Genomic DNA, 26,697 nt, shown 5'->3' with positions numbered 1-26,697 from the left:
TTTATCAAACAGTACAGGGTTAACGTCCAGTCGGACAAAGACCTGGGATACGGACAGAAAGTCCTCCAGGCAGTAGTCCCACCCTAAAGTCGCTTATAATTTGGTATTACTCCATTGTAATAGGGCCATCGGGATGACGACCTGGAAAGATATGGATTACTTACCGGTAGTCCCTTTTCCAGGAGTCATCATGACGGCCCATAGTTCCGTCCCTTTTAGAATAATTATTTTTCTTTCAATGTAAATATGACCGAACAAAGGTAAAATTTGGTTCAGTAAACATTGTCCACCGTAATAATTTGCAAGTCACTGAAGCATGGTGGAAAGGGAGGTGCTTTTAAGGACTCTTCCTGTCCCTACCGAGGTCAGAGGGCAACCTTCATTGTAATGGGGCCGTCGTGATGACCCCTAGAAAAGGGACTACCGGTAAGTAATCCGCATCTTTTTAGTGTGCAAAAGTGGAAAAACCTAAAAAAAAATATATCATCGTCTTCATTGTACCGACCTGCAGAAAAAAATGTATCATGTCATTTATGCTGCATGCAAGTCTATGGTAGCAGTAAAAATACACAGTGAATATGCCTGACATTTGTGTATTCACAACATATTTATGCAGAATGTAAGGAGAAATTTGCACCATCTCACGTTTTTTTCCCCGCGTAAATATGCAGTTATCACTACATACTTATGTGCAGAGAAAAATCTGAAATCTGCCCGGAATACATGTACATCAGTCATGTTAATCCGCTGCGATTTACATGACTGAATCTTGTGCGAGCAACCGCTTATTCTCTCCAGTAAATGTATTCATTATTTTGGGTTTCTGTGGTTCATAATGTTGGGGGTCTTCAACGGAGACCAGTGCTGATGTTGCCTGAGTCCAAATTCAAAGGAACGTTTTAACGAGTACCCGGAGAACCATAAGAACCCACTATACACACATCATAGAAAGTCAAAATGAATTCTGCTTTATTAGGAGAAACACACAGCTTATATAGGCCGTCGCCCGCACAGGGTGCGACTTTGAAGAATTACTTAATCAGGTGATTAGTTTGAAAAACAGAATATTAGCACATTCCATTCTTGCAAAAACAACTTATCTTGAAAAAGCACATCCGGCGCATCCGGCCACAAACTTGAAATGTCAGTAGGAAACTTATCTACTTAGTTCCTTATCTGGTGCCTTGTGTCTTATCACAATGTCCTTGGTGCAAGGTCCGGACTAAAAAAGCAACTTCTAAATTCCTTATTTTTCTTATGTTATGTTACTTAGAAACAAGATTAACCCTTAACAATAACGATTCATCTTCTTTCCCATCAGGTCCTACAATACAGGATCCTCTGTTGTTATCTTCTATAGAACAATTTCCCTAATTAACCTGTCAAAGATGGGGAAGGAGAGGAACAAGAAGGCGGAGAGTATATTAAATCTTAGCCTAGAGATAATCTTTCATTTTACTGGAGAGGTGAGAGATTCTGATGATGTCACAATACAACATTTTTATCTATGGTGATAACAAATGATGTCACTGAGGAGGGGAGAGATTCTGATGATGTCACAATACAACATTCTTATCTATGGTGATAACAGATGATGTCACTGCAGAGGGGAGAGATTCTGATGATGTCACATTACATCATTCTTATCTATGGTGATAACAGATGATGTCACTGGAGAGGGGAGAGATTCTGATGATGTCACATTACATCATTCTTATCTATGGTAATAGCAGATGATGTCACTGGAGAGGTGATGGACTCTGAAACGTCATTAGTGATGTTTATTAATCTCACTCCATATGCAGGATTACACAGTAGTGAAGAAGACTTCTAGTGATGGCTGTCGGGCTCCTGTGTGAGATGGATGGGGGAGTCCCCTGGGCCCTATTACGGGGCCCCCACCTCACCCCCTGATACATGAGGACATCAATGTACAGAAGATTCTAGAACTCACCAACAAGATGATTGAGCTGTTGACTGGAGAGGTGACGCTGCAGGGAATGCTGGGACATTATACAGTAACAGCACTGGAGGCTTCTGGGTGATGACTGTATATTGTGTTGCCAGGTTCCTATAAGGTATCAGGATGTTGCTGTCTATTTCTCCATTGAGGAGTGGGAGTATTTAGAAGGACACAAGGATCTGTACAAGGAGGCCATGATGGAGACCCGCCAGCCGCTCCCATCACCAGGTAATAGACAGGACTAAATACACGGGGACTATATTATTTGTATGTAAGAATGACTTCAGTGTCTGTCTGTGTTTCCTCCAGTTCCATCCAGTAAGAGAAGCCCACCAGAGAGATGTCCCCGTCCTCTTCCACAGGACCATCAGGTAGATGGAGATGTCCCTCTAATCTGTAGGAGGCTGTGAAGCTCTTGTCTTCAGTCTTATTAGATGTCTTCTCCTTGTGTGATGAGGTCGGTGGAGATGGCAAGATTACCGCTGACCAGAGACATTACATGTTGTCTGGATCTTCTCCCAGTTTTCTGGCGGTGGAGACTACTGGTGGGAATAAGGAGCCAACAGGTTGGATTTATATCTGGTCAGGGGCCAAACTAAAGGCCCCCACCCCACCACCATACCCTTAACCATACCCGTACCTGAACCGCACTATATACAGATACAAAATTAATCTCCATACATGATCTGCCCCTTGGCATAAGCTTTCCAAACGTGACTCATTTCCTTGTGACAATGTGTTTATAGCCCCTTAGCCCGGCCTCACACTGGCGCATGATTACCGCGTATTACATCTGCATTGTACGTGCATTTGATACCCAGTAATTCACAAGCAATCAAATACATTGCCATATGCTGTTCCGCTCCCATTTGCAAGTAGGAATTGCGTAATATGTGAGCGCAAAAAAGAACCCAGCATGTAGCTCCAGTACACAATGTAGATGACTAATGTAGAATTTGGGATCAATAAAACATCTAATTGGGCGATAGTCTCAGTGGTGCAGGGGATGCTGGGATACTGATTAGCGGCATTGTCACTCTAACACTATATAGACAGATTTCAGCTCAGTACAGTTTAGAGTATCCGTTTATTACTTTATGTATAAGTGAGATAAGCCCATAATACACAATAGATTACGGTCTAGTGGCCCGTTTACACGTAATGATAATCACTCAAAATTCGTTCAAACGAATGAATTTCAGCGATAATCGTTCAGTGTAGATGCTAAAAAAATTGCACACTATTGATTTGCGGTTGTTTTTTGCTGACAAACCTCTGGCTTCTCCTTGCGTATAAACGCTCACCGCTCAGCCCTTCACATGTAAAGTGAAGCACTGAGCAAGAGGCCAGCGATGTCTATTAGTCTAAACACTCTACAAAGAGGTGACAACTTTAGCAGCGACGTCAGCGCTTGTGCAGTCGTTTAAATGACTGTTGGCCCATGTAAAAGCACCATAAGGGTGGACACTAGAGATGAGCGAACGCACTCGTCCGAGCTTGATGCTCGGGCAAATATTAGCGTGTTCGGGATGCTCGTTACTCGTAACGAGTACCACGCGATGTTACGGTTACTTGCAGTTTCCTCTCTGAGACGTTAGCGCGCTTTTCTGGCCAATTGAAAGACAGGGAAGGCATTACAACTTCCCCCTGTGACGTTCAAGCCCTATACCACCCCCCTGCTGTGAGTGGCTGGGGCGATCAGATGTCACCCGAGTATAAAAGTCGGCCCCTCCTGCGGCTCGCCTCAGATGCCTTGTGACTGAGTTAGCTGAGGGAAAGTGCTGCTGCTGGTGCTGCTGTAGGGAGAGTGTTAGGAGTGAGTGTAGGCTTCAAGAACCCCAACGGTCCTTCTCAGGGCCACATCTATCCGTGTGCAGTACTGTGGAGGGTGCTGTTAGCAGTGTTGCACAATTTTTTTTTTTTTCAAAATCGGCTGTCTGCAGAGCATTGCGCCCTGCAGTAATAGTCCAGGGACAGAAGTGGTGGTTAGGCAGGGAGAGTGTTAGGAGTGAATGTAGGCTTGAAGAACCCCAACGGTCCTTCTTAGGGCCACATTTAAAAGTGTGCAGTACTGTGCAGGCTGCTGTTAGCAGTGTTGCATTTTTTTTTTTTTCAAAATCGGCTGTGCAGAGCATTGCGCCCTGCAGTAATACTACAGGGACAGAATTGTGTAGGCAGGGCCAGAAGACATATATTATTGATTGAATATAGTCAGTGGGCCTTTTCTTTTTTAAAAAAGGGAAAAATTCTATGTGCCCTGCCTTTGTCAGTCCTCAGCGTTCTGTGTACGTGTGTGGTGGGTGGAGATAGTAAACAAATCATACGCAGCCAGCTACGTTTAACAGCAGGCTTGCGCCAATTTATTTCCTGCCTTCCTGGGAAATCAAATCACTGGTAATACACCATGCTGAGGGGTAGGGGTAGGCCTATAGGACGTGGACACGGGTGAGGACGCGGAGGCCCAAGTCAGGGTGTGGGCACAGGCCGAGCCAGTGCGGTGGCCAGGGGTAGAGGCAGGGCCAGACCGAATAATCCACCAACTGTTTCCCAAAGCGCCCCCTCACGCCATGCCACCCTGCACAGGTCAAGGTGCTCTACGGTGTGGCAGTTTTTCACAGAGACGCCTGACGACCGACGAACAGTGGTGTGCAACCTTTGTCGCGCCAAGATCAGCTGGGGAGGCACCACCAACAGCATGTGCAGGCATATGATTGCCAAGCACCCCACAAGGTGGGACGATGCCCGTTCACCGCCTCCGGTTTGCACCACTGCCTCTCCCCCTGTGCCCCAACCTGCCACTGAGATCCAACCCCCCTCTGAGGACACAGGCACTACCGTCTCCTGGCCTGCACCCACACCCTCACCTCCGCTGTCCTCGGCCCCATCCAGCAATGTCTCTCAGCGTAGCGTCCAGACGTCGCTAGCGCCACAGTTTGAGCGCAAGCGCAAGTACGACGCCACGCACCCGCATGCTCAAGCGTTGAACGTGCACATTGCAAAATTGATCAGCCTAGAGATGCTGCCGTATAGGCTTGTGGAAACAGAGGCTTTCAAAAGCATGATGGCGGCGGCGGCCCCGCGCTACTCGGTTCCCAGTCGCCACTACTTTTCCTGATATGCCGTCTCAGGCCTGCACGACCACGTCTCCTGCAACATTGTACGCGCCCTCACCAACGCGGTTACTGCCAAGGTCCACTTAACAACAGACACGTGGACAAGCACAGGCGGGCAGGGCCACTATATCTCCCTGACGGCACATTGGGTGAATTTAGTGGAGGCTGGGACAGAGTCAGAGCCTGGGACCGCTCACGTCCTACCCACCCCCCGAATTGCGTGCCCCAGCTCGGTGGTGGTATCTGCGGCGGTGTATGCTTCCTCAACTAAACCACCCTCCTCCTCCTCCTACGCAACCTCTGTCTCGCAATCAAGATGTGTCAGCAGCAGCACGTCGCCAGCAGTCGGTGTCACGCGGCGTGGCAGCACAGCGGTGGGCAAGCGTCAGCAGGCCGTGCTGAAACTACTCAGCTTAGGAGAGAAGAGGCACACGGCCCACGAACTGCTGCAGGGTCTGACAGAGCAGACCGACTGCTGGCTTGCGCCGCTGAGCCTCCAACCGGGCATGGTCATGTGTGACAACGGCCGTAAGCTGGTGGCGGCTCTGCAGCTCAGCAGCCTCACGCACGTGCCATGCCTGGCCCATGTGTTTAATTTGGTGGTTCAGCGCTTTCTGAAAAGCTACCCCCACTTGTCATACCTGCTCGGAAAGGTGCGCCGGATCTGCGCACATTTCCGCAAATCACACACGCACGCTGCCACCCTGCGGACCCTGCAACATCGGTTTAATCTGCCAGTGCACCGACTGCTGTGCGACGTGCCCACACAGTGGAACTCTACGCTCCACATGTTGGCCAGACTCTATGAGCAGCGTAGAGCTATAGTGGAATACCAACTCCAACTTGCGCGGCGCAGTGGGAGTCAGCCTCCTCAATTATTTACAGAAGAGTGGGCCTGGTTGGCAGCCATCTGCCAGGTCCTTGGAAAATTTGAGGAGTCTACCCAGATGGTGAGCGGGGATGCTGCAATCATTAGCATTCCTCTGCTATGCATCTTGAGAAGTTCCCTGCAAAGCATAAAGGCAGACGCTTTGCGCTCGGAAACAGAGCCGGGGGAAGACAGTATGTCGCTGGATAGTTAGAGCACCCTCCTGTCTATATCTCAGCGCGTTCAGGAGGAGGAGGAGGAGCATGAGGAGGATGAGGAGGAGGGGGAAGAGACAGCTTGGCCCACTGCTGACGGTACCCATGCTGCTTGCCTGTCATCCTTTCAGCGTGTATGGCCTGAGGAGGAGGAAGAGGAGGAGGAGGAGGATCCTGAAAGTGATCTTCCTAGTGAAGACAGCCATGTGTTGCGTACAGGTACCCTGGCACACATGGCTGACTTCATGTTAGGATGCCTTTCTCGTGACCCTCGCGTTACACGCATTCTGGCCACTACGGATTACTGGGTGTACACACTGCTCGACCCACGGTATAAGGAGAGCCTTTGCACTCTCATTCCCGAAGAGGAAAGGGGTTCGAGAATGATGCTATACCACAGGGCGCTGGTGGACAAACTGATGGTAAACTTCCCATCCGACAGCGCTAGTGGCAGAAGGCGCAGTTCCGAGGGCCAGGTAGCAGGGGAGGCGCAGAGATCAGGCAGCATGTACAGCGCAGGCAGGGGAACATTCTCCAAGGCCTTTGCCAGCTTTATGGCTCCCCAGCAAGACTGTGTCACCGCTCCCCAGTCAAGGCTGAGTCGGCGGGAGCACTGTAAAAGGATGGTGAGGGAGTACGTAGCCGATCGCACGACCGTCCTCCGTGACGCCTCTGCCACCTACAACTACTGGGTGTCGAAGCTGGACACGTGGCCTGAACTCGCGCTGTATGCCCTGGAGGTGCTTGCTTGTCCTGCGGCTAGCGTCTTGTCAGAGATGGTGTTTAGTGCGGCTGGGGGAATCATCACAGATAAGCGTACACGCCTGTCAACCGACAGTGCCGACAGGCTTACACTCATCAAGATGAACAAAGCCTGGATTTCCCCAGACTTCTCTTCTCCACCAGCGGACAGCAGCGATACCTAAGCAATACGTAGGCTGCACCCGCGGATGGAAGTATCGTTCTCTCTCACCATCCCAAACGAGGACATTTCTACTTCATCAATCTGTGTATAATATTCCTCCTCCTCCTCCTCCTGCTCCTCCTCCTGAAACCTCATGTAATCACGCCGAACGGGCAATTTTTCTTAGGGCCACAAGGCTCACTCATATAATTTTTCTAAACAATTTTTATACGTTTCAATGCTCTTAAAAGCGTTGAAACTTTAACTTGAACCAATTTTTCGTTAAACTGGGCTGCCTCCAGGCCTAGTTACCACTTAAGCCACATTAACCAAAGCGATTAATGGGTTTCACCTGCCCTCTTGGTTGGCCATGGCCAATTTTTTGGATGTACATTAGTACTGTTGATACAGCAATTTTTGTGGGCCCTCGCCTACAGTGTAATCAAATGAATTTTTAGCCCACTTGCATTACAGCTGACGTTACATCCGCTGTGTTGGGCAATGCAATGGGATATATTTATGTACCGCCGGTGGCTTCCTGGCACCCACCCATGCTGTGGGTCCACAGAGAATTATAAATGCATCTGAAACCACATCTAAAGAACCCCAGTCAGACTGGGGCATGCAGTGTGGGCCGAAGCCCACCTGCATTAAGCACGACATTACTACCTCAGCTGTGTTGGGCAATGCAATGGGATATTTTTATGTACCGCCGGTGGGTTCCAGGGAGCCACCCATGCTGTGGGTCCACAGGGAATTATAAATGCATCTGTTTCCACTTCTAAAGAACCTCAGTCTGACTGGGGCATGCAGTGTGGGCCGAAGCCCACCTGCATTAAGCACGACATTACTACCTCAGCTGTGTTGGGCAATGCAATGGGATATATTTATGTACCGCCAGTGGCTTCCTGGCACCCACCCATGCTGTGGGTCCACAGAGAATTATAAATGCATCTGAAACCACATCTAAAGAAACCCAGTCAGACTGGGGCATGCAGTGTGGGCCGAAGCCCACCTGCATTAAGCACGACATTACTACCTCAGCTGTGTTGGGCAATGCAATGGGATATTTTTATGTACCGCCGGTGGGTTCCAGGGAGCCACCCATGCTGTGGGTCCACAGGGAATTATAAATGCATCTGTTTCCACTTCTAAAGAACCTCAGTCTGACTGGGGCATGCAGTGTGGGCCGAAGCCCACCTGCATTAAGCACGACATTACTACCTCAGCTGTGTTGGGCAATGCAATGGGATATATTTATGTACCGCCAGTGGCTTCCTGGCACCCACCCATGCTGTGGGTCCACAGAGAATTATAAATGCATCTGAAACCACATCTAAAGAACCCCAGTCAGACTGGGGCATGCAGTGTGGGCCGAAGCCCACCTGCATTAAGCACGACATTACTACCTCAGCTGTGTTGGGCAATGCAATGGGATATTTTTATGTACCGCCGGTGGGTTCCAGGGAGCCACCCATGCTGTGGGTCCACAGGGAATTATAAATGCATCTGTTTCCACTTCTAAAGAACCTCAGTCTGACTGGGGCATGCAGTGTGGGCCGAAGCCCACCTGCATTAAGCACGACATTACTACCTCAGCTGTGTTGGGCAATGCAATGGGATATATTTATGTACCGCCAGTGGCTTCCTGGCACCCACCCATGCTGTGGGTCCACAGAAAATTATAAATGCATCTGAAACCACATCTAAAGAACCCCAGTCAGACTGGGGCATGCAGTGTGGGCCGAAGCCCACCTGCATTAAGCACGACATTACTACCTCAGCTGTGTTGGGCAATGCAATGGGATATTTTTATGTACCGCCGGTGGGTTCCAGGGAGCCACCCATGCTGTCGGTCCACAGGGACTTTACAATAGGGAGTTGTACCTGCCTGTGTCTATGAATTAAAAACCGCGGTCTGACTGGGGCATGCAGACACCTTGACAGAATGAATAGTGTGTGGCACATAGGTTCCCCATTGCTATGCCCACGTGTGCAGCTCCTGATGGCGGTGACACAGGATTATATTTCTCATTGCTTCTGTACAGCATTGTGGGCTGTCGCCCCGCTCCTTTTAAAGAGGGTCGCTGCCTAGCCGTGCCAACCCTCTGCAGTGTGTGCCTGCGGTTCCTCGTCATGGCAGACGCACTTATAAATAGACATGAGGGTGGTGTGGCATGAGGGCAGCTGAAGGCTGCGCAGGGACACTTTTGTGTGCGCTGTGGACACTGGGTCGTGCATGGGGGGGTTGGGCAGCATGTAACCCAGGAGAAGTGGCAGCGGAGTGTCATGCAGGCAGTGATTGTGCTTTGTTGGAGGTAGTGTGGTGCTTAGCTAAGGTATCCATTGCTAATGAGGGCTTTTCAGAAGTAAAAGTTGTTGGGGGGGGCCCACTCTTGCCGCTATTGTGGCTTAATAGTGGGACCTGTGAACTTGAGATGCAGCCCAACATGTAGCCCCTCGCCTGCCCTATCCGTTGCTGTGTCGTTCCCATCACTTTCTTGAATTGCCCAGATTTTCACACATGAAAACCTTAGCGAGCATCGGCGAAATACAAAAATGCTCGGGTCGCCCATTGACTTCAATGGGGTTCGTTACTCGAAACGAACCCTCGAGCATCGCGATAATTTCGTCCCGAATAACGAGCACCCGACCATTTTGGTGCTCGCTCATCTCTAGTGGACACCCACTTGCAATTTTTTTTTTCCCTGCGATGTCACAGCGATGATTATGAAACCAATGATTTTTAATGGTTTCATACTCATTCGCAATGTTTCAGCAGAGCTTCGCATCGCAGAGAAGAAATCTGCAATATCGCTCAGTGTTTTTAATCAGGGCCAGCAGCAGCGCTAGCCCTACTGAAAACATGGAGTATATCGCGAACTTCTGCCACAGCTGTGGCAGAAGTCCAGGACACTATCCCATTGCTTTGAATGCGGTCGGCGCTGCTACTGGCCCCATTGAAAGCAGGGGTTTGTGGCAACTTCCGCAGCATGATTTTCGGGGAAGTGCTTGAAATATAAGCCCTTCCCTGAAAATCATCCCTAGCTGGTTAAAAACCGAAAAAGTCTTTACTCACCGCTCAGACGCGTCTTCCGGCTGGCTCCCCAGCACTGCTGTCCAGCACTTTCTGCAGGCGGAGATTTAAAAATCCATGGCTACTGAAAGGGCTGTGCTGATTGGCTGAGCGCTCAGCCAATTACAGGCAGTGCTTAGCTATTCATTGATGAATAATACACTGGCAATATTGCAGCGGGTTTTTTTTGCGCTGCGAGGCGAGTGTTTTCACTCGTTCTCGCAGTGCAAGAAATAAAAACGCCAGTGGGTATGAGACCTAAGACCTTTCACATGGGACAACTGTCGGGGTACTTAGGTGCCTGAGAATCACCCCAAGAATTATCCTGTCCCAAAGATTATTGCTCCCGTGCTTTCACACACAAGTGATAATCAGTTGCTGAATGGAGGATGAGCGCGACAGAGATCTCTTCCTGTTACCCAATTCCATTCAGAGTAAAGATAGACAGATTATCATCTGGTTTTCATGCATAAAACTAGCGATGAATGATAAGTGAACAAACTATTGTTCATTCTTTCCGTTTCACATGATGCAACAATTAACTAAATGAGAATTGTTTCGTGTAAATGGCCCCTAAAGCTGCCCGTACACAAAATCCCACCAATAACTCCATCAGTCTACTGACCTCTTCCATAAAAGGAATGTGATCTTAAAGGCCTTTCCGTACTGGTAGAGCGATTGCCGATACGAGTGCCGCTCAATGCTCATTAACCCATTAAGGACCAAGCACTGTAAATTTGCGGAGCTTGGTCCCGGGCTTAAAGCCCAGGCAAAATTACAGCGGGGATTAAAGCCTCCTGCTTCTGTAATCAATCAGCAGCAGGATGGGCTGTCAGCTGTTAGTCACAGCGGATAACCTGAAGGAGGAGGCACAAGGAGTTTTTAACCATTTCTGCCTCCTCCTTTGCTTAGTAAACTTCGCTCAATAAGCGCTATGTACTAAAAAAAAGTGAAAGTGGAATTGTTTCTTTTACTATGTAAGCCGCTGGTCACATGACCGATGGGTCACCTCTGGCACAGCACAGCTGCAGGGTCCTAAGGGACCCTTATCATCTCTGCCAGTGAGTAATGTCACTACTGGGGATATTCTTCCTGTAACTGGGGCTCCCATGGATGCCCCAGCTACAGTGAAAAAATGTCAAATTAAAAAAAAAACCAAACATGTGAATGTCCCCCAGAGGTGCTATATGACGTCATGGGGGACATAGATAGTAAAAAACATAATTACATACACAAATAAAGCAAAATTACTGAATAAAACAACAATATATTGATAAAAAAGAAAGTAACTAGAGATGAGCGAGCATTGCCCTTAGCGAGTACCTGCACGCTCGGAAGAAAAAAATTCGGCTGCCGGCGCGGGGGAGCGGTGAGTTGCGGCAGTGAGCATAGGGGTGCGGGGGGGGGAGAGAGGGCGAGAGAGATCTCCCCTCCGTTCCTCCCCGCCGCTCCCCGCCCGCCGCCGACAGCCGAACCTTTTCTTCCGAGCGGGCAGGTACTCGCTAAGGGCAATGCTCGCTCGTGTAATTGTCCTTAGGGAGTATGCTCGCTCATCTCTAAAAGTAACCCAAAACCATCGCTATAAGCGCCCTGTAATCCCAAACCATACATATTATATATTAAAACATCCAAAACAAAATGAGTAACCCGGTCCCGAACATTATTTTAGCATAAATATACTAATTTAAAAGAAAAATAACTGAAAGAGAATCCCCCAATGTGCTGCAGATAAATATGGATTTTTATGCCAGCGGAAATGATCCGAATAAATGACAAACAAGTGCTTTGCTCATTTGTCGGCTCATCGGCAGCATATTTGTGCGGTCCAATGGTCAGGAGCCAATGTACAGATGAACACTTGTTAAGCCAATCATTGGTCCATGTAAGAAGACCTTCATTCAAAGAGCCCTATGTTTAGAATGGAAGCGGCGGAACAGACACTGCCTCTCCGTTCTATTTGTCACATGAGTGATCACAGGACGGATCTGCTGGGTCTCACCAGATCTAGCCAACACCCAATAGTGACACTGTTTGTTATTCATCAAAGTGATTGTATCCGGAAGGGATATCTGTTTGGGTGCTTTAAATATAATTATCAGGGCTATAAATATTGATGGCACCTGTGCCTGTGAGCTGTAATGAAGGCTACGGCACCCCTGGAAGCGTTTCATTTACATATCAGTCCAGGACTTGTTTACTTGAATGGGACAGGGCTGCAATACACAGAACAGCCACTAGAAAGCAGACGGTGTTCTGAGCACAAACCAGATTGCAGGTCGATGTCTGCATTGAAGCAAAGGCAGCAAGGCACAGATGAGTGCCACAACCACTTCCAGTGGAGGTACCAGAAGTCTGACGCTCCCCAATCCCCCTCCCCTCAATCAGATATCGATGACCTTTTAAGAATTATTATTAGAAAACTCTTTATCCTATTGTGACTGTTTTGTTGTTGAGGTTACTTTTCACATTATGAAGTAGAATAAATGACGGCTACAGCTTTATTTTTACAGGCGTGGGCTGTTGAGACGGGCAAATACCAGGAAGGAGCTGAGGATCCTGATCCGGCCGAGTGGAAGGCTCAACTGCACTGTGCCCTTAATAAGAGGCGGGACTTCAAGATCATTTATGATGGCACCAAAGAAGTTCCTATGAATCCTATAATAATCTATGAGGTCTGTGATATACCTGAGTCTCAGGGATCCATCATTCACCAAGGTGAGAATGGGACAGAGGTTACATATACAGTAGACCATCTCCAAGTATTGAACGGTATTGGGTTGTTGTGCAGTGGTGCCAGATTATCAGACAACTAATATTCAGGTCTATATTTAATCTTGACATCTCACCAATAACCTCGTCCAATTTGCCCATGTTCATTGATCTTACATGCCAGGTTCCTATAGTATGTTGTTCTTTAGAACATCAGATTCATCGTTTACCACCAGCACTGTTGGCCGTTAGCCATCCTTTCGGCTTTGAACTAGCTGCGTCATCACAACTGGGGCTAGATGAACTTATCCTCTGTCCTCCCCAGTAGCATTTTGACCATCTTCTGACCTAGGAGCCCTATCTTCCGATGGTATACCGACATATCTTTGGTTGTACTGATCCATTTAGTTTCCATGGCAATAATACTGGACTGGGTTGCCATTACCTTCCCCAGGGATCGTATGAGTCTGACCTCTCCGTCATGACCTTCCCGTCTTGGGTGTCCCTTCACGGTTTCTCGTCATTGAGGTGCTTAAGCTTCAGCACCACGACAAGGTAACGATCTTTGCAAGATCTGTGCAAGAATTGTGGCAAGTTCTTGGTGGTATGGGGATACCAAGTCACCTTGCGTGCCTCCTGAGGAATCTGTATAACGACCAAGTAGCAATGGTAAGAACAAACCATGGGACAACAGATTGGTTTAAGATTGGGAAAGGAGTTCAGCAGGGGTGTATACTCTCACCCTTCCTATTCAACTTGTATGCAGAGGACATCATGCGAGGAGCGGGGCTTGATGAATCCAAGGCTGGAGGTAAAATCGCTGGAGTAATCATTAAAAATCTTAGATATGCAGATGATACAACTCTGATGGCTGAAAGCGAGGAGGAGCTGAGGAGCCTTATTACCAAGGCGAAAGAAGAAAGTGCAAAAGCTGGGTTACAGTTAAACATACAAAAAACAAAATTATGGCAACCAGATTGATTGACAACTGGCAAATAGAGGGAGAAAACGTGAGGCAGCGACAAACTCCATATATATATGCGCAAAGATTACTGCAGACGTGGACTGCAGCCAGGAAATCAGAAGATGCCTACTTCTTGGGAGGAGAGCAATGACCAATCTCCATAAAATAGTCAAGAGCAGAGACATCACACTGACAACGGAGGTCCACATAGGGAAAGCAATGGTATTCCCCATAGTAACCTATAGATGTGAGAGCTGGACCATAAGGAAGGCTGAGCCAAGGAACATAGACGCTTCTGAACTGTGGTGTTGGAGGAGAATGCTGAGAGTGCCTTTGGACCGCAAGAAGATCAAACCAGTCCCTACTCCAAGAAATAAAACCAGACTGCTCACTGGAGAGAAGGATATTAACCCCTTAAGGACATGGCCTACTTTGGAGTTGAGGACCAAGCGACTTTGGTATTTTTCCATCTCCATTTTTCAAAAGCCGTAACTTTTTAAATTTTCCGTCGATGCGTCCGTATAAGGGCTTGTTTTTTGCGTGGCGAGCTGTAGTTTTTATCGGTGCCACTTTTGTGTACATAGACTATATCGTAAAACTTTTATTATTTTTTTTTATGATAACAGGGAGAGAAAACGCATCAATTCTGAAATAGATTTTTTTTTACAGCGTTAATCATGCAGCATACATAACACTAAATTTTTTCTGCGTGTCGGTACGGTTACAACGATACCAAAATTCTTATATTTTTTTAGGTTTTTACACTTTTTTGCAATTAAAAACCCTTTTTTTGGAAATCTTTTTTTTTCCTCTATAGCTGCATTCAAAGTCCTGTAACTTTTTTATTTTTCTATGTACGGAGCTCTATGAGGGCTTATTTTTTGCAAGATGAGTTGTAGTTTTTATTGGTACCATTTTGAGGAATGTATGGCTTTTTTGATCACTTTTATTGCATTTTTTGGCAAGCAAAATGCTAAAAATTTGCATTTTGCCCCTGTTTTTTAGCGTTTTTTTTTTTAAAACGATTTTTGCTGTACAAAATAAAAAGCGTGTTCAACTTTTTGTACACGTTGTTACGGACGCGTAAATACGCAATATGTGGGGTTTTAATTCTTTTTAACCTTTTTTTAATGCTAATATTAGAAAAAGCACAACAGAGGGTTTTTTTTCCTTTTTTTAACACTTTTCTTTGTTTACATTTTTATTTTCTTTTTTTTACACAATTTGAGTCCTTCTGAGGGACTTGCAACACTGTGCCTATGATCGCTGTTATAAGGCATGGCAGGGCTACTGCTCTGCCATGCCTTATCGCCTATACAGCGATCTCAGGCACTGGCAACACAGGACGCCAGTGTCTGGCGTCCTGTTGCCATGGTGACAGGCCAGGCTCTCGCTGTGAACTCTTTCCCTGCTGCGATCTACTTAGATCACGGCAGGGAAGGGGTTAACAGTGGGGGGGGCACATCTCCGATGCCCCCCGCTGTTGCAGCAGGACGCCGGCTGTGACTGACAGCCGACTCCCGCTGTGGGATAGCCCGAGGTCAGTCATGATTAAAGGGTTAAAGACAAAACTGAAGTACTTTGGCCACGTAATGAGAAGACAGGATACCTTGGAGAAGATCCTGATGTTGGGGACAGTGGAAGGCAAAAAGAAGAGGGGCCGACCAAGGGCAAGATGGATAGATGATATCCTCCAGGTGATGGACTGGACCTTGGCGGAGTTGGCGACAGCCGACGGGAAGCTCTGGCGTGTGGCGGTCCACGAGGTCACGAAGAGTCAGAAGCGACTGAACGAATAAAAAACATTCAGGTGTTTCTACAATCTGCCTCCATACTGATCCCTTTAGAAGACTGGAAAAGAGCAAACTAGCTTAGAGATGTTTACTGAGCATGAGCCGTGCAGCCATACTGCATACGTTCTACATCAGTATTTCACTTTTGCTTTAACCCCTTAAGGAAATGGCCTATTTTGGGCACAAGTACGATGGAAAGCCCCCAAAAATCGTTGCGATTTTTTGGGGGGGATTTTCATGTCCACTTTTCAAAAGCCATAACTTTATTCATTTTTCCGTCGACATGGGCGTATGAGGGCTTGTTTTTTTGCGTGGCGAACTACAGTTTTTAATGGTACTGTGTTTGGGTGCATATAATGTATTGTAAGACTTTTATTAAGTAGCAGTGGGGAACAGGGGGAGCTCTCTCTCCCCCCCACTCCCCTCTGCAACCCCCCGTTCACCCCCGGCGCCCTCCGAATCTTTTCGCCCGAGTAGTCAGTTACTCGGAAAAAGCGATGCTTGATTGCGAAATCGCCCTAAACGAGTAAGTTCGCTTATCTCTCCATTCTATATAAATAAAAGATAAATTACACCTTTTACTGTCAGTATTGGAGGAAGGATGCTGCAATTGCTCATAGTTGCAATTTGTTTGCATGTGGTACAAGATGGTAAAGCTGGTTATATACTAGAGATTTTCAAGGTCGGAAAAGATGATTTAGACTATTTTCAGAGCCTTCTTGTTGGACGAAGGAGTATGGCCGATATCGGTGGAACAGTTGGTCTGTCCTGTTTGGCCATTGGGTGCAGTCGGTGAAAAGTTGCTCATACCAAACAGATCTGTGTCCCATAAATACAAGAGCAGATTACAGATCAAGGAAGGGATCCAGTGGTGATTTGTAGGTGTAACGCATGGGCTGTCCAAAAGTTCAACCTTCACAGACCATCTATGAGACAAGCCAATCGGAAAAAGCATTCACAAATCTCTACTGTATGGCGGCCAGCTTTATACAAGGGGAAAAAAACAAAAGCTGCCAAATGTTGGGTATAACAGGATGGAGCTACTAGATGTATACGGGTCTTCATGGTGCCAGAGGTTGGATAGTGCACATTTAGCCTTGTTGAGAGTAAAAAATGTCTTACGTTTGTTCTGCTGTACAGCAGGTTTAACTGGGTCCTCACCCTGCAATGATGATGGTGATGAAGAGGAAGATATTAAACCATCTCAGCTTCACGTTCCAATCCAACAGCCATGCAATGGAGTAACGATCAATGGTAAGCATTCACCACTTTTTCACCTCCCTAATAGTCAAGATAGGCTTTGTCTTGAAGATCCCGTAGGGCAGTAATTCCCAACCTCATTACCACAGGAAAAAAAAACTAAAAAATTCCTGCACTTATGGGAAACCCATAACGCCACTCCTTACCTGGGGGGCAGGTAAATCGTTCTATAATTCATGGTGTAAGGGTGGGTAAATACTTGTGTAATTCTTGTTGTAGGGGCTGGTCAAGCCTCATATAATTTTTGTTCCAGCTCAAGGAACTTCAGGGCTCCTGAGAACCCTAGTTTGAAACCGCTCTCTTGGGACATCACAGGTATTTCTGTAGGACAAACATCATTTGTGTTGGCGCAATACCTGTTTCAGGTATATATATTGGTGTATCAATTTCTAATTGAATCGAGTGAAGTCCTTCGAGGAACTAAAACATGTCAGACTCAAATTGGTGTAATCAAGTTAGTTTCTCTTTACTCTACATCGAAGCATCGAAGCAAGGGAAAAAAACAAACAAATGAGGGAGCGTCCAACATGTGCAGTAAGTGATTGCAGCATATATCTTAAACATATACATATATGGTATGGTTCTTGTCTTGGAGAGAGTCATCTGGTCATCTGTATCCAGGCAGAGTTTTTTTCCAAGTTGCATATTTATTAACGATCATCTTCATTAGTCTGGAAATAGCATCTATGTCTCATAGCACCTGTGATCTCTGTTTGGCTATGTCTGTTGCTGTTGTTACGTGTCAAGCGTTTTCCTGTTAAATGAGGAAGCTGTCTGTAAGAGAAAATCTCTGTGTAAGCAGAAATAGATATGCATAGTATACAAAACGGCCATCAACACAAAATTAATCAGGATTACAGATGAGCGAACGTACTCGTCCGAGCTTGATACTCGTTCGAGTATTAGCGTGTTCGAGATGCTCGTTACTCGAGACGAGTACCACGCGATGTTCGAGTTACTTTCACTTTCATCTCTGAGACGTTAGCGCGCTTTTCTGGCCAATAGAAAGACAGGGAAGGCATTACAACTTCCCCCTGCGACGTTCAAGCCCTATACCACCCCCCTGCAGTGAGTGGCTGGCGAGATCAGGTGTCACCCGAGTATATAAATCGGCCCCTCCCGCGGCTCGCCACAGATGCATTCTGACATAGTTCAGGGAAAGTGCTGTTTTGCTGGAGTTGCTATAGGGAGAGTGTTAGGAGTTATTTAGGCTTCAAGAACCCCAACGGTCCTTCTTAGGGCCACATCTGACCGTGTGCAGTACTGTTGAGGCTGCTTTTTGCAGTGTTGCACTTTTTTTTTTGTATATCGGCTGTGCAGAGCATTGCGTCCTCAGTCTACTCCCCCATAGTATAGGGCCAGTAGTGCTGAGGCAGGGACAGTGAAAAAGGTGAAAGACGTATACTGTCTATATAGGCAGTGGGCTTTTCCAAAAAAATTTGGGAAAAAACATTCTATTTGGGCTGCCTGTGACCGTCGTGAGTGTACTGCGTCTCTGCTGGGGGTAGTAGTCCTAATTAATACGCAGCCAGCTAAGTGTTACAGCAGGCTTGCGCAAAATTCTTTCCTGGCTCTGCGTTGGCCGTTACATCACCGCTGTCATCCTGTCCAGAGGGAAACAGTCTGCAGTAATTTTACATAGTCCAGGGCCAGTAGTGGTGAGACAGGGACAGTGAAAGAGATATACTGTCTATATAGGCAGTGGGCTTTTCCAAAAAAATTTGGGAAAAAAGTTTCCATTTGGGCTGCCTGTGACCGTCCTCAGTGTACTGCGTCTGTGCTGGGGGTAGTAGTCCTAATTAATACGCAGCCAGCTAAGTGTTACAGCAGGCTTGCGCAAAATTCTTTCCTGGCTCTGCTGTGCGTTCCGTAAGCGAAGTCAGCCTCCAACCACAGGCCAATAAGCGGCACATTTAATTACAGCGTTCTGTTTCTGCACTATTGGTAATACACCATGCTGAGGGGTAGGCCTAGAGGACGTGGACGTGGACGCAGGCGAGGACACGGAGGCCCAAGTCAGGGTGTGGGCACAGGCCGATCTCCTGATCCAGGTCTATCGCAGCCGACTGCTGCGGGATTAGGAGAGAGGCACGTTTCTGGCGTCCCCACATTCATCTCACAATTAATGGGTCCACGCGGTAGACCTTTATTAGAAAATGAGCAGTGTGAGCAGGTCCTGTCGTGGATGGCAGAAAGTGCATCCAGCAATCTATCGACCACCCAGAGTTCTGCGCCGTCCACTACTGCAACTCTGAATCCTCTGGCTGCTGCTCCTCCTTCCTCCCAGCCTCCTCACTCCATTACAATGACACATTCTGAGGAGCAGGCAAACTCCCAGGAACTGTTCTCGGGCCCCTGCCCAGAATGGGCAGCAATGGTTCAGAATCCTCTGCCACTGGAAGAGTTTGTCCTGACCGATGCCCAACCTTTGGAAAGTTCCCGGGGTCCGGGGGATGAGGCTGGGGACTTCCGGCAACTGTCTCAAGAGCTTTCAGTGGGTGAGGAGGACGATGATGATGAGACACAGTTGTCTATCACTCAGGTAGTAGTAATTGGAGTAAGTCCGAGGGAGGAGCGCACAGAGGATTCGGAGGAAGAGCAGCAGGACGATGAGGTGACTGACCCCACCTGGTTTGCTACGCCTACTGAGGACAGGTCTTCAGAGGGGGAGGCAAGTGCAGCAGCAGGGCAGGTTGGAAGAGGCAGTGCGGTGGCCAGGGGTAGAGGCAGGGCCAGACCGAATAATCCACCAACTGTTTCCCAAAGCGCCCCCTCGCGCCATGCCACCCTGCAGAGGTCGAGGTGCTCAAAGGTCTGGCAGTTTTTCACTGAGAGTGCAGACGACCGACGAAGAGTGGTGTGCAACCTTTGTCGCGCCAAGATCAGCCAGGGAGCCACCACCAACTGCCTCACCACCACCAGCATGCGCAGACATATGATGGCCAAGCACCCCACAAGGTGGGACGAAGGCCGTTCACCTCCTCCGGTTTGCACCGCTGCCTCTCCCCCTGTGCCCCAACCTGCCACTGAGATCCAACCCCCCTCTCAGGACACAGGCACTACCGTCTCCTGGCCTGCACCCACACCCTCACCTCCGCTGTCCTCGGCCCCATCCACCAATGTCTCTCAGCGCACCGTCCAGCCGTCACTAGCGCAAGTGTTGAAGCGCAAGCGCAAGTACGCCGCCGCGCACCCGCATGCTCAAGCGTTAAACGTGCACATTACCAAATTTATCAGCCTGGAGATGCTGCCGTATAGGGTTGTGGAAACGGAGGCTTTCAAAGGTATGATGGCGGCGGCGGCCCCGCGCTACTCAGTTCCCAGTCGCCACTACTTTTCCCGATGTGCCGTCCCAGCCCTGCACGACCACGTCTCCCGCAACATTGTACGCGCCCTCACCAACGCAGTTACTGCCAAGGTCCACTTAACAACGGACACGTGGACAAGCACAGGCGGGCAGGGCCACTATATATCCCTGACGGCACATTGGGTGAATTTAGTGGAGGCTGGGACAGAGTCAGAGCCTGGGACCGCTCACGTCCTACCCACCCCCAGAATTGCGGGCCCCAGCTCGGTGGTGGTATCTGCGGCGGTGTATGCTTCCTCCACTAAACCACCCTCTCCTCCTCCTCCTACGCAACCTCTGTCTCGCAATCAAGATGTGTCAGCAGCAGCACGTCGCCAGCAGTCGGTGTCGCGCGGCATGGCAGCACAGCGGTGGGCAAGCGTCAGCAGGCCGTGCTGAAACTACTCAGCTCTTAGGAGAGAAGAGGCACACGGCCCACAAACTGCTGCAGGGTCTGACAGAGCAGACCGACCGCTGGCTTGCGCCGGTGAGCCTCCAACCAGGCATGGTCGTGTGTGACAACGGCCGTAACCTGGTGGCGGCTCTGCAGCTCGGCAGCCTCACGCACGTGGCATGCCTGGCCCACGTCTTTAATTTGGTGGTTCAGCGCTTTCTGAAAAGCTACCCACGCTTACCTGCTCGGAAAGGTGCGCCGGCTCTGCGCACATTTCCGCAAGTCCCACATGGACGCTGCCACCCTGCGCACCCTGCAACATCGGTTTAATCTGCCATCTGTGTGATATGCTGTGCTGTAATTAACACCTGGAATCTATGTTATATGAATCTACAATAAAACTGAAGTAAGTTTTACGACAGTGTGTCATTGCCGATCCCACTCCTAATATGGACATTGCTACAAGAGCTACACACGTTTGCGCCCAGACCAAGCTGTATCATTTTAGATATCAACCTATTATGCATCACGGTGTCAAATGCTTTAGAGAAATCCAGATATACAAGATCAATAGAACTTACTACATTGATTCTTTCAGGAACCCCTCAAATATTTTTCTAATTATTGAAGTGAGACTTACCGGCCTGTAGTTACCAGGCTCTCTTTTAGACCCTTTTTGTATATTGGAATCACATTGGCAATGCACCAATTCAGCGGTACAATCCCCACTCTCAATAGAGTCCCTAAATATAAGAAATAGCAGCCTGTCTATCATGTAACTTAGTTCCCTTAGAACACTTGGGTGTATTCCATGTGGGCCTGCTGATTTGTCGATTTTAATCTTTTTTTAACCGGCTCTGCACTTCCTCCTTAGGCAGGTGATATTTAGTAAAGGGTTCACCTTCTTCCCCAGCATCTCGTGTGACCATTTCTTTTTTCTTTGTGAATACACTTGAGAAAAAACTATTTCGTAGATTTGCCTTCCCCCCCATTATCTTCTATGGTTTCTCCTGCATTATTTGTTATAGGGCCAGTGCTCCCAGTGCAAATCCTTTTACTGTTTATATAATTGAAAAGTAGATTAGGGTTATTTTTGCTCTCTTTGGCGATCAGTCTTTCTGCCTCCTCCTTGGCAGTTTAGATCTTTTCCCTATATATTTAGGTTTTTTTCCGTTTGTAGTGTTTCTTACTGCTTTCTTATTTTAATAATTTAAACGCTTTCTTTTTTCGCTTATTGCCCCCTTTACAGACCTGTCGAGCCACATTGGTTTCCTTCTACTTGTAGTTATTTTATTTTTGAGGGTATGAACTGCTCACATGAGGTAATTAGGATAAAGGTGTTGGGGTGTTTTGTCTAGGTTTACTGCAGGGGTGTCTACTGAGGAATCTACTAAGGAAAGCCATCTAGATAGGTGATAGCAGTGTTAAATGGGCTACATCTTCCTTGCAGATTGTTTTGAATTAAATAGCAATGGGCGATTCTCAGTTTACGGTGGTTCCGCATGTATTTGTTGTCTGCTGTTGGTACTGTATACAGTTAGGAGAGATGGCAAAATCTATGTAGATATCACATTTTCTGCCCATCCCTTAACCCCTTGAGTGGCATGCCCGGAAATTTTCCGGGACAAGCTCCACTGCTCATAGTGATATAGCCCGGAAGATTTCCGGGCTATGTATCACTATGAGAGCTGCAGAGCACAATGCCACAAGCTGTGACATTGTGCTCTGCCTGCACAGACCCACAGAGAACAAAGCAAGGGCTTTGAACAACAGAAGCAGAAGATATTGCCGATATGCTGGCAATGTCCTGCTTCTAATGTCCTGCTTTGTTTACAGGTTGCTATAGAGACCATCGGCTTGTCAGAAGCAAGCCGAAGGTCTCTGTGGCAGGGAGAGCTGGTGCTTGGCTGTCAGAGGACAGCCAGGCACCAGCTCTTACAGCAGAGATCAGAGAAAACTTCCGATCTCTGCTGTGTTAACCCTTTACATGCTGCAGTCTATGTGACTGCAGTATGTAAAGGGTTGTCACCCTGGGACCCCCCAGAATGTGATCAGGGAGTCCTGATGGGTCTCTGTGGAAGTCCCCTAAAGGGACAAAAAAAAAAAAGTTAAAAATTATTTTTAAAAATATATAAAATTAAAAACACGTGTCTCCCTTTAATTTGAGAAAAATTAAAAATAAAATTACACATGTGGTATCCCTCCGTCGTAATGACCCAGAGAAGGAAGTTAGTACATTATTTAACCCCTTAATGACACGGTCCCTTTTTTTCTTCTTTCCCCATTTCTTTTTTTCCTCTCCCCGTTTAAAAAACCATAACTCCTTTATTTATCCATCGACGTCGCTGTATGACGGCTTGTTTTTTGCAGAATGAGTTGTATTTTTCAATGGTGCTATTTAAAGCACCATATAATGTACTGAAAAACTTTTACAAAAATCTAAGTGGAGTGAAATGAAAGAAAAATGACATTCCACCATCCTTCAGTGCGTTTTGTTTCTATGGCACACAAACTGCAACAACAATGACCTGATAACTTTATTCTATGGGTCGGTACGATTGCTACGATACCAAATGTGTATACTTTTTTTTACTGTAGCACTTTTATTTTTTTTCAAAGACTTTTAATTTTTTACAATTATTTTCTGCTGCATCTTCTGCGCGCAATAACTTTTTTATTTTTCCATCGACGTACTTGAGCAAGGGCTCATTTTTCGTTGTACCATTTTGGAATACATACGACTTTTTGATCGCTTTTTATTGCATTTTTTTCTGGGAGACAGGGTGACTGAAAAAGTGCATTTCTGGCGTTCTTTATGTTTTTTTCGGACTACGTTCACTGTGCAGGGTAAATAATGCACTATTTTGATAGATCAGACATTTACGGACGCGGCGATACCAAATATGTATTTTTTTTATGATTTAGATTTTTTTATTATAGATATGGCAAAAGGAGGGTGATTTAAACTTGTATTACTTTTTTTTTTTAAGTGTGAAAAAGTCATGAAAAAGAAAAAAAACTATTACAATTTGGTATTGGCATAATCAAACTACAAAGTTTCGGCGCTCTATCGCAGCGCTAAAAAAACGCAAATCACTAATGCAAGTGGTTGTCCACCCTAAGGCCGCCTGCAGATGGGCGAAAATTCCGCGGCGTAGTTCCAGGAAACTCAATCAAAGGCTTTTTTAGCTTCCGTGCTTAAAAGAAGAGGGATCCTGTTGAAACTGGCGCAGTGTATTGTGTGTGATACAAGAAGTGTTAGACTTCCCTTCTCTATTTGGAACAAACACCACTTGGTCAGGATGTTTCAGTTTAGGGAGAAAGGGTGAGATCCTACGAGCGATAAGTTTTGCACAAAGTTTAAGGTTTAGAGAATTATTTGTTAAATTACATAAGGCCTTGTAGTAGGTTTGAAATCCGTTGGCAGTATCTGGGCTCGCTGTCACTGAGGGGCCGGTTAGGGGTTGTATTTTGTGGATGAATGTCTTCTCTCTGATTTTGATCAGTCTAGTCATGGCTTTAGAGCGTTTGTCTCCATGTGTATATAGTTTGTATATTTTAGTTGCCTTCACATTCAGTACCTTCCTCAGTCTGCTTCTGTTAAGGCCAGGTAGTAAGTCAGGGTTTGTGGATCCTCTTATACGAGGGGGTGCTGATACGTCTTTGGTTTTACCCAGAAAGAAACGAGATAGGAAAGATGAAATTTTACATTTCTTCCAAATACTCTCCACTGATCTCAACCTTCTTCTTACATCGGTATTCCAAGTTCTGTAAGCCTTGCAAAAAGAAGGATTTCGGTTGTGCCTCAAACCAGTCATCCGTAGCAGCCATGGCATCAGAAATGGTGTGAAATTTGGTCCCCTTGAAGTGTTTCTTCAGGTTTGGAAACAGATGATAGTTGGAGGGAGCTAGATCTGGTGAATAAGGTGGGTGGTCAACCAGCTGGAAGCCTAGCTCCACCAGTTTTGCCGTGGTCGCTTGTGCAGTGTGAGCGGAGGCATTGTCTTGCAGTAACACGATTTCTTTGGACAGCTTGCCGTGCCTTTTGGCCTTCAGAGGTGCTTTCAATTGGTCCAAAAGTTTAATGTAATACCTTGCATTGATGATGGAACCATTTTGAAGGTAGTCCGCTAGCAGCATGCCATCCTTATCCCAGAACACAGACGCCATCACGTTAGTGGCTGGTTTTTGCACCCTGAACTTCCTTATGTGAGGAGAAACACTGTGCCTCCACTCTTTTGACTGCTCCTTGGTTTCAGTGTCATACAAATAAACCCAGGTCTCATCCATAGTGATTAGTCGATCCAGGAAGTTTTATCAGTCCAGAAACGCTGACAAATGGACCGGGAGGTTTTCACACGCATGCTTTTCTGATCTGTTGTCAAACATTTGGGAACCCACTTTGCAGATAGCTTCATCATGTTCAAATGTTCATGGATAATGACACAAACACGTTCACCAGAAATCCCCATGATGTCTGCTATTCCTGAGGTTGAAATTGGCCGATTCTCCAGTATGAGGTTGTGCACAGCATCGACGATCTCCGGAACAACAGCCTCTCTCGGTCGTCCAGGACGTTCCTCATCATTGGTGCTGAAGTGGGCCGTTTTAAATTTGGCAACCCAGTTCTTAACTGTAGAATATGAAGGGCATTGATCCCCCAATGTGTGCGACATATCACCATGAATATCCTTCCCAGACTTCCCTTTCAGAAACAAGAATTTTATCACTCCTCTGCTCTCATTTGCTGTGACTATCGCCTTAGACTCCGCCATTTTGTTTTCCTGCATGCCGAGATCACTGTTGTCATAAGCTACAAACACAACATTTTGAAAACATGTATTAGACACATAAGGCTTTCATGTGATGTAACATTTGTTACCATAAAAACAAAAATGAAGACAAAGCCATAGACTTTTCAGCAGCCCCTCGTATAAGGTCTCTGTACTGGAAATGTGAGAATTCATCTCGTCTCTAGTTATCTTTGTTTTTTAACTTTCATACCCAAAGCACTTAACTCACCCCTAATGTTTGCTTACGTGGGGAAGAAAATGTGAAGAATACTCCATTGGTTGAACCGAGTAAAGTCATTTTGCCTCCGCTTTATAACAAGTTGGGCCTAATGAAGAACTTCATAAAAGCTCTCAATAAACAAAGGCAGGCATTCAATCATTTGAAAAAAAATGTTTCCCAAATTTCCCCAAAAAGCTACAAGAGGGCATATTTGGGCCACAAATCAGAAAATTACGGAAACTTCCAACCTTTGATGCTCCAGTCATAAATCTTGAATTAGCTGCTTGGTCCTCTTTCACAGTGACTGTATGGCATTTTGGGCAACAGAAAAGACAATAACCGTGTATCCAGAGTGAGCGATCTATTGGCCAGCTGTAGGCTTGTAGAAAGTCTCTAAATATTCATTCTTTTTATATTTGCATTTTGATTTCTTCGCAGAAAATTTGGATGTCTTCAGTGATGAAACAGAAAAGCTTTATCATCCCATTTCGCCAAACCAAATCAGTTTGAGTGTTGCAATCTTTTTTTTTGTTGTTGAAAGGAACGTTTATTGGGCATTTTCATATATTATACAGTACAAATCTGGAAAGAAAAGACACATTAGCAGTATTTCAGAAGTTTTAGCCATCAAAACTCTTTCTGTCCTTTATAGTTGCAGATACCCTTTTATTTTCAAAATTCCCCAGGGCAGGTCATTAGGATTAGGGCAGGCAACCCATTGGCCGTATATCCTAGCACATTTGTCAGGGCAACCTCGGGCTATATATTTCAATTTATATAGAAATAAGAGAGAGAAAATAAGGGATGACCCCATTTACTTCACACTGCCAGGCAGCTCTAGTAGATTTTTTTGGTGTTTCATTTGGGCACAATGACTTTTTTGGCATAAAAGAATAGTAATTTGTGTAGAGTACGTGTTCTGTCAGCCGAAATGTCTTCCACAAGGCCAAAGAGACAAATTTTAGGATGCAGGATGCGTGGAGCCCCAGGTCCGTCTCCATAAACTCGAGGACTTGCAGGTCTCTAAAACATGGCATTCCCAAACCATAGGCATGATTGGACATTTTGGAGAGTCTACA

At 46.6% G+C, this 26,697-nt stretch overlaps 1 protein-coding gene across 1 annotated transcript in view; it reads left to right on the top strand.

Annotated features, from left to right (window-relative positions):
• LOC136629088 (zinc finger protein 585A-like) overlaps positions 1-26,697 on the top strand; it is a 343,652-nt gene that overhangs the window by 139,855 nt on the left and 177,100 nt on the right. Inside the window, exons 6-7 of the mRNA XM_066605206.1 lie at positions 12,650-12,854; positions 16,746-16,859. Of these exons, the coding sequence (XP_066461303.1) occupies positions 12,650-12,854; positions 16,746-16,859 (319 nt within the window). The remainder of the gene's footprint in view (positions 1-12,649; positions 12,855-16,745; positions 16,860-26,697) is intronic.

Source organism: Eleutherodactylus coqui, chromosome 5 (assembly GCF_035609145.1).
Source record: "Eleutherodactylus coqui strain aEleCoq1 chromosome 5, aEleCoq1.hap1, whole genome shotgun sequence".
NCBI classification, from domain to species: Eukaryota; Metazoa; Chordata; class Amphibia; order Anura; family Eleutherodactylidae; genus Eleutherodactylus; species Eleutherodactylus coqui.
The sequence above is the reverse complement of the archived record's forward strand: the minus strand, read 5'-3'. Positions and strand labels throughout refer to the sequence as shown.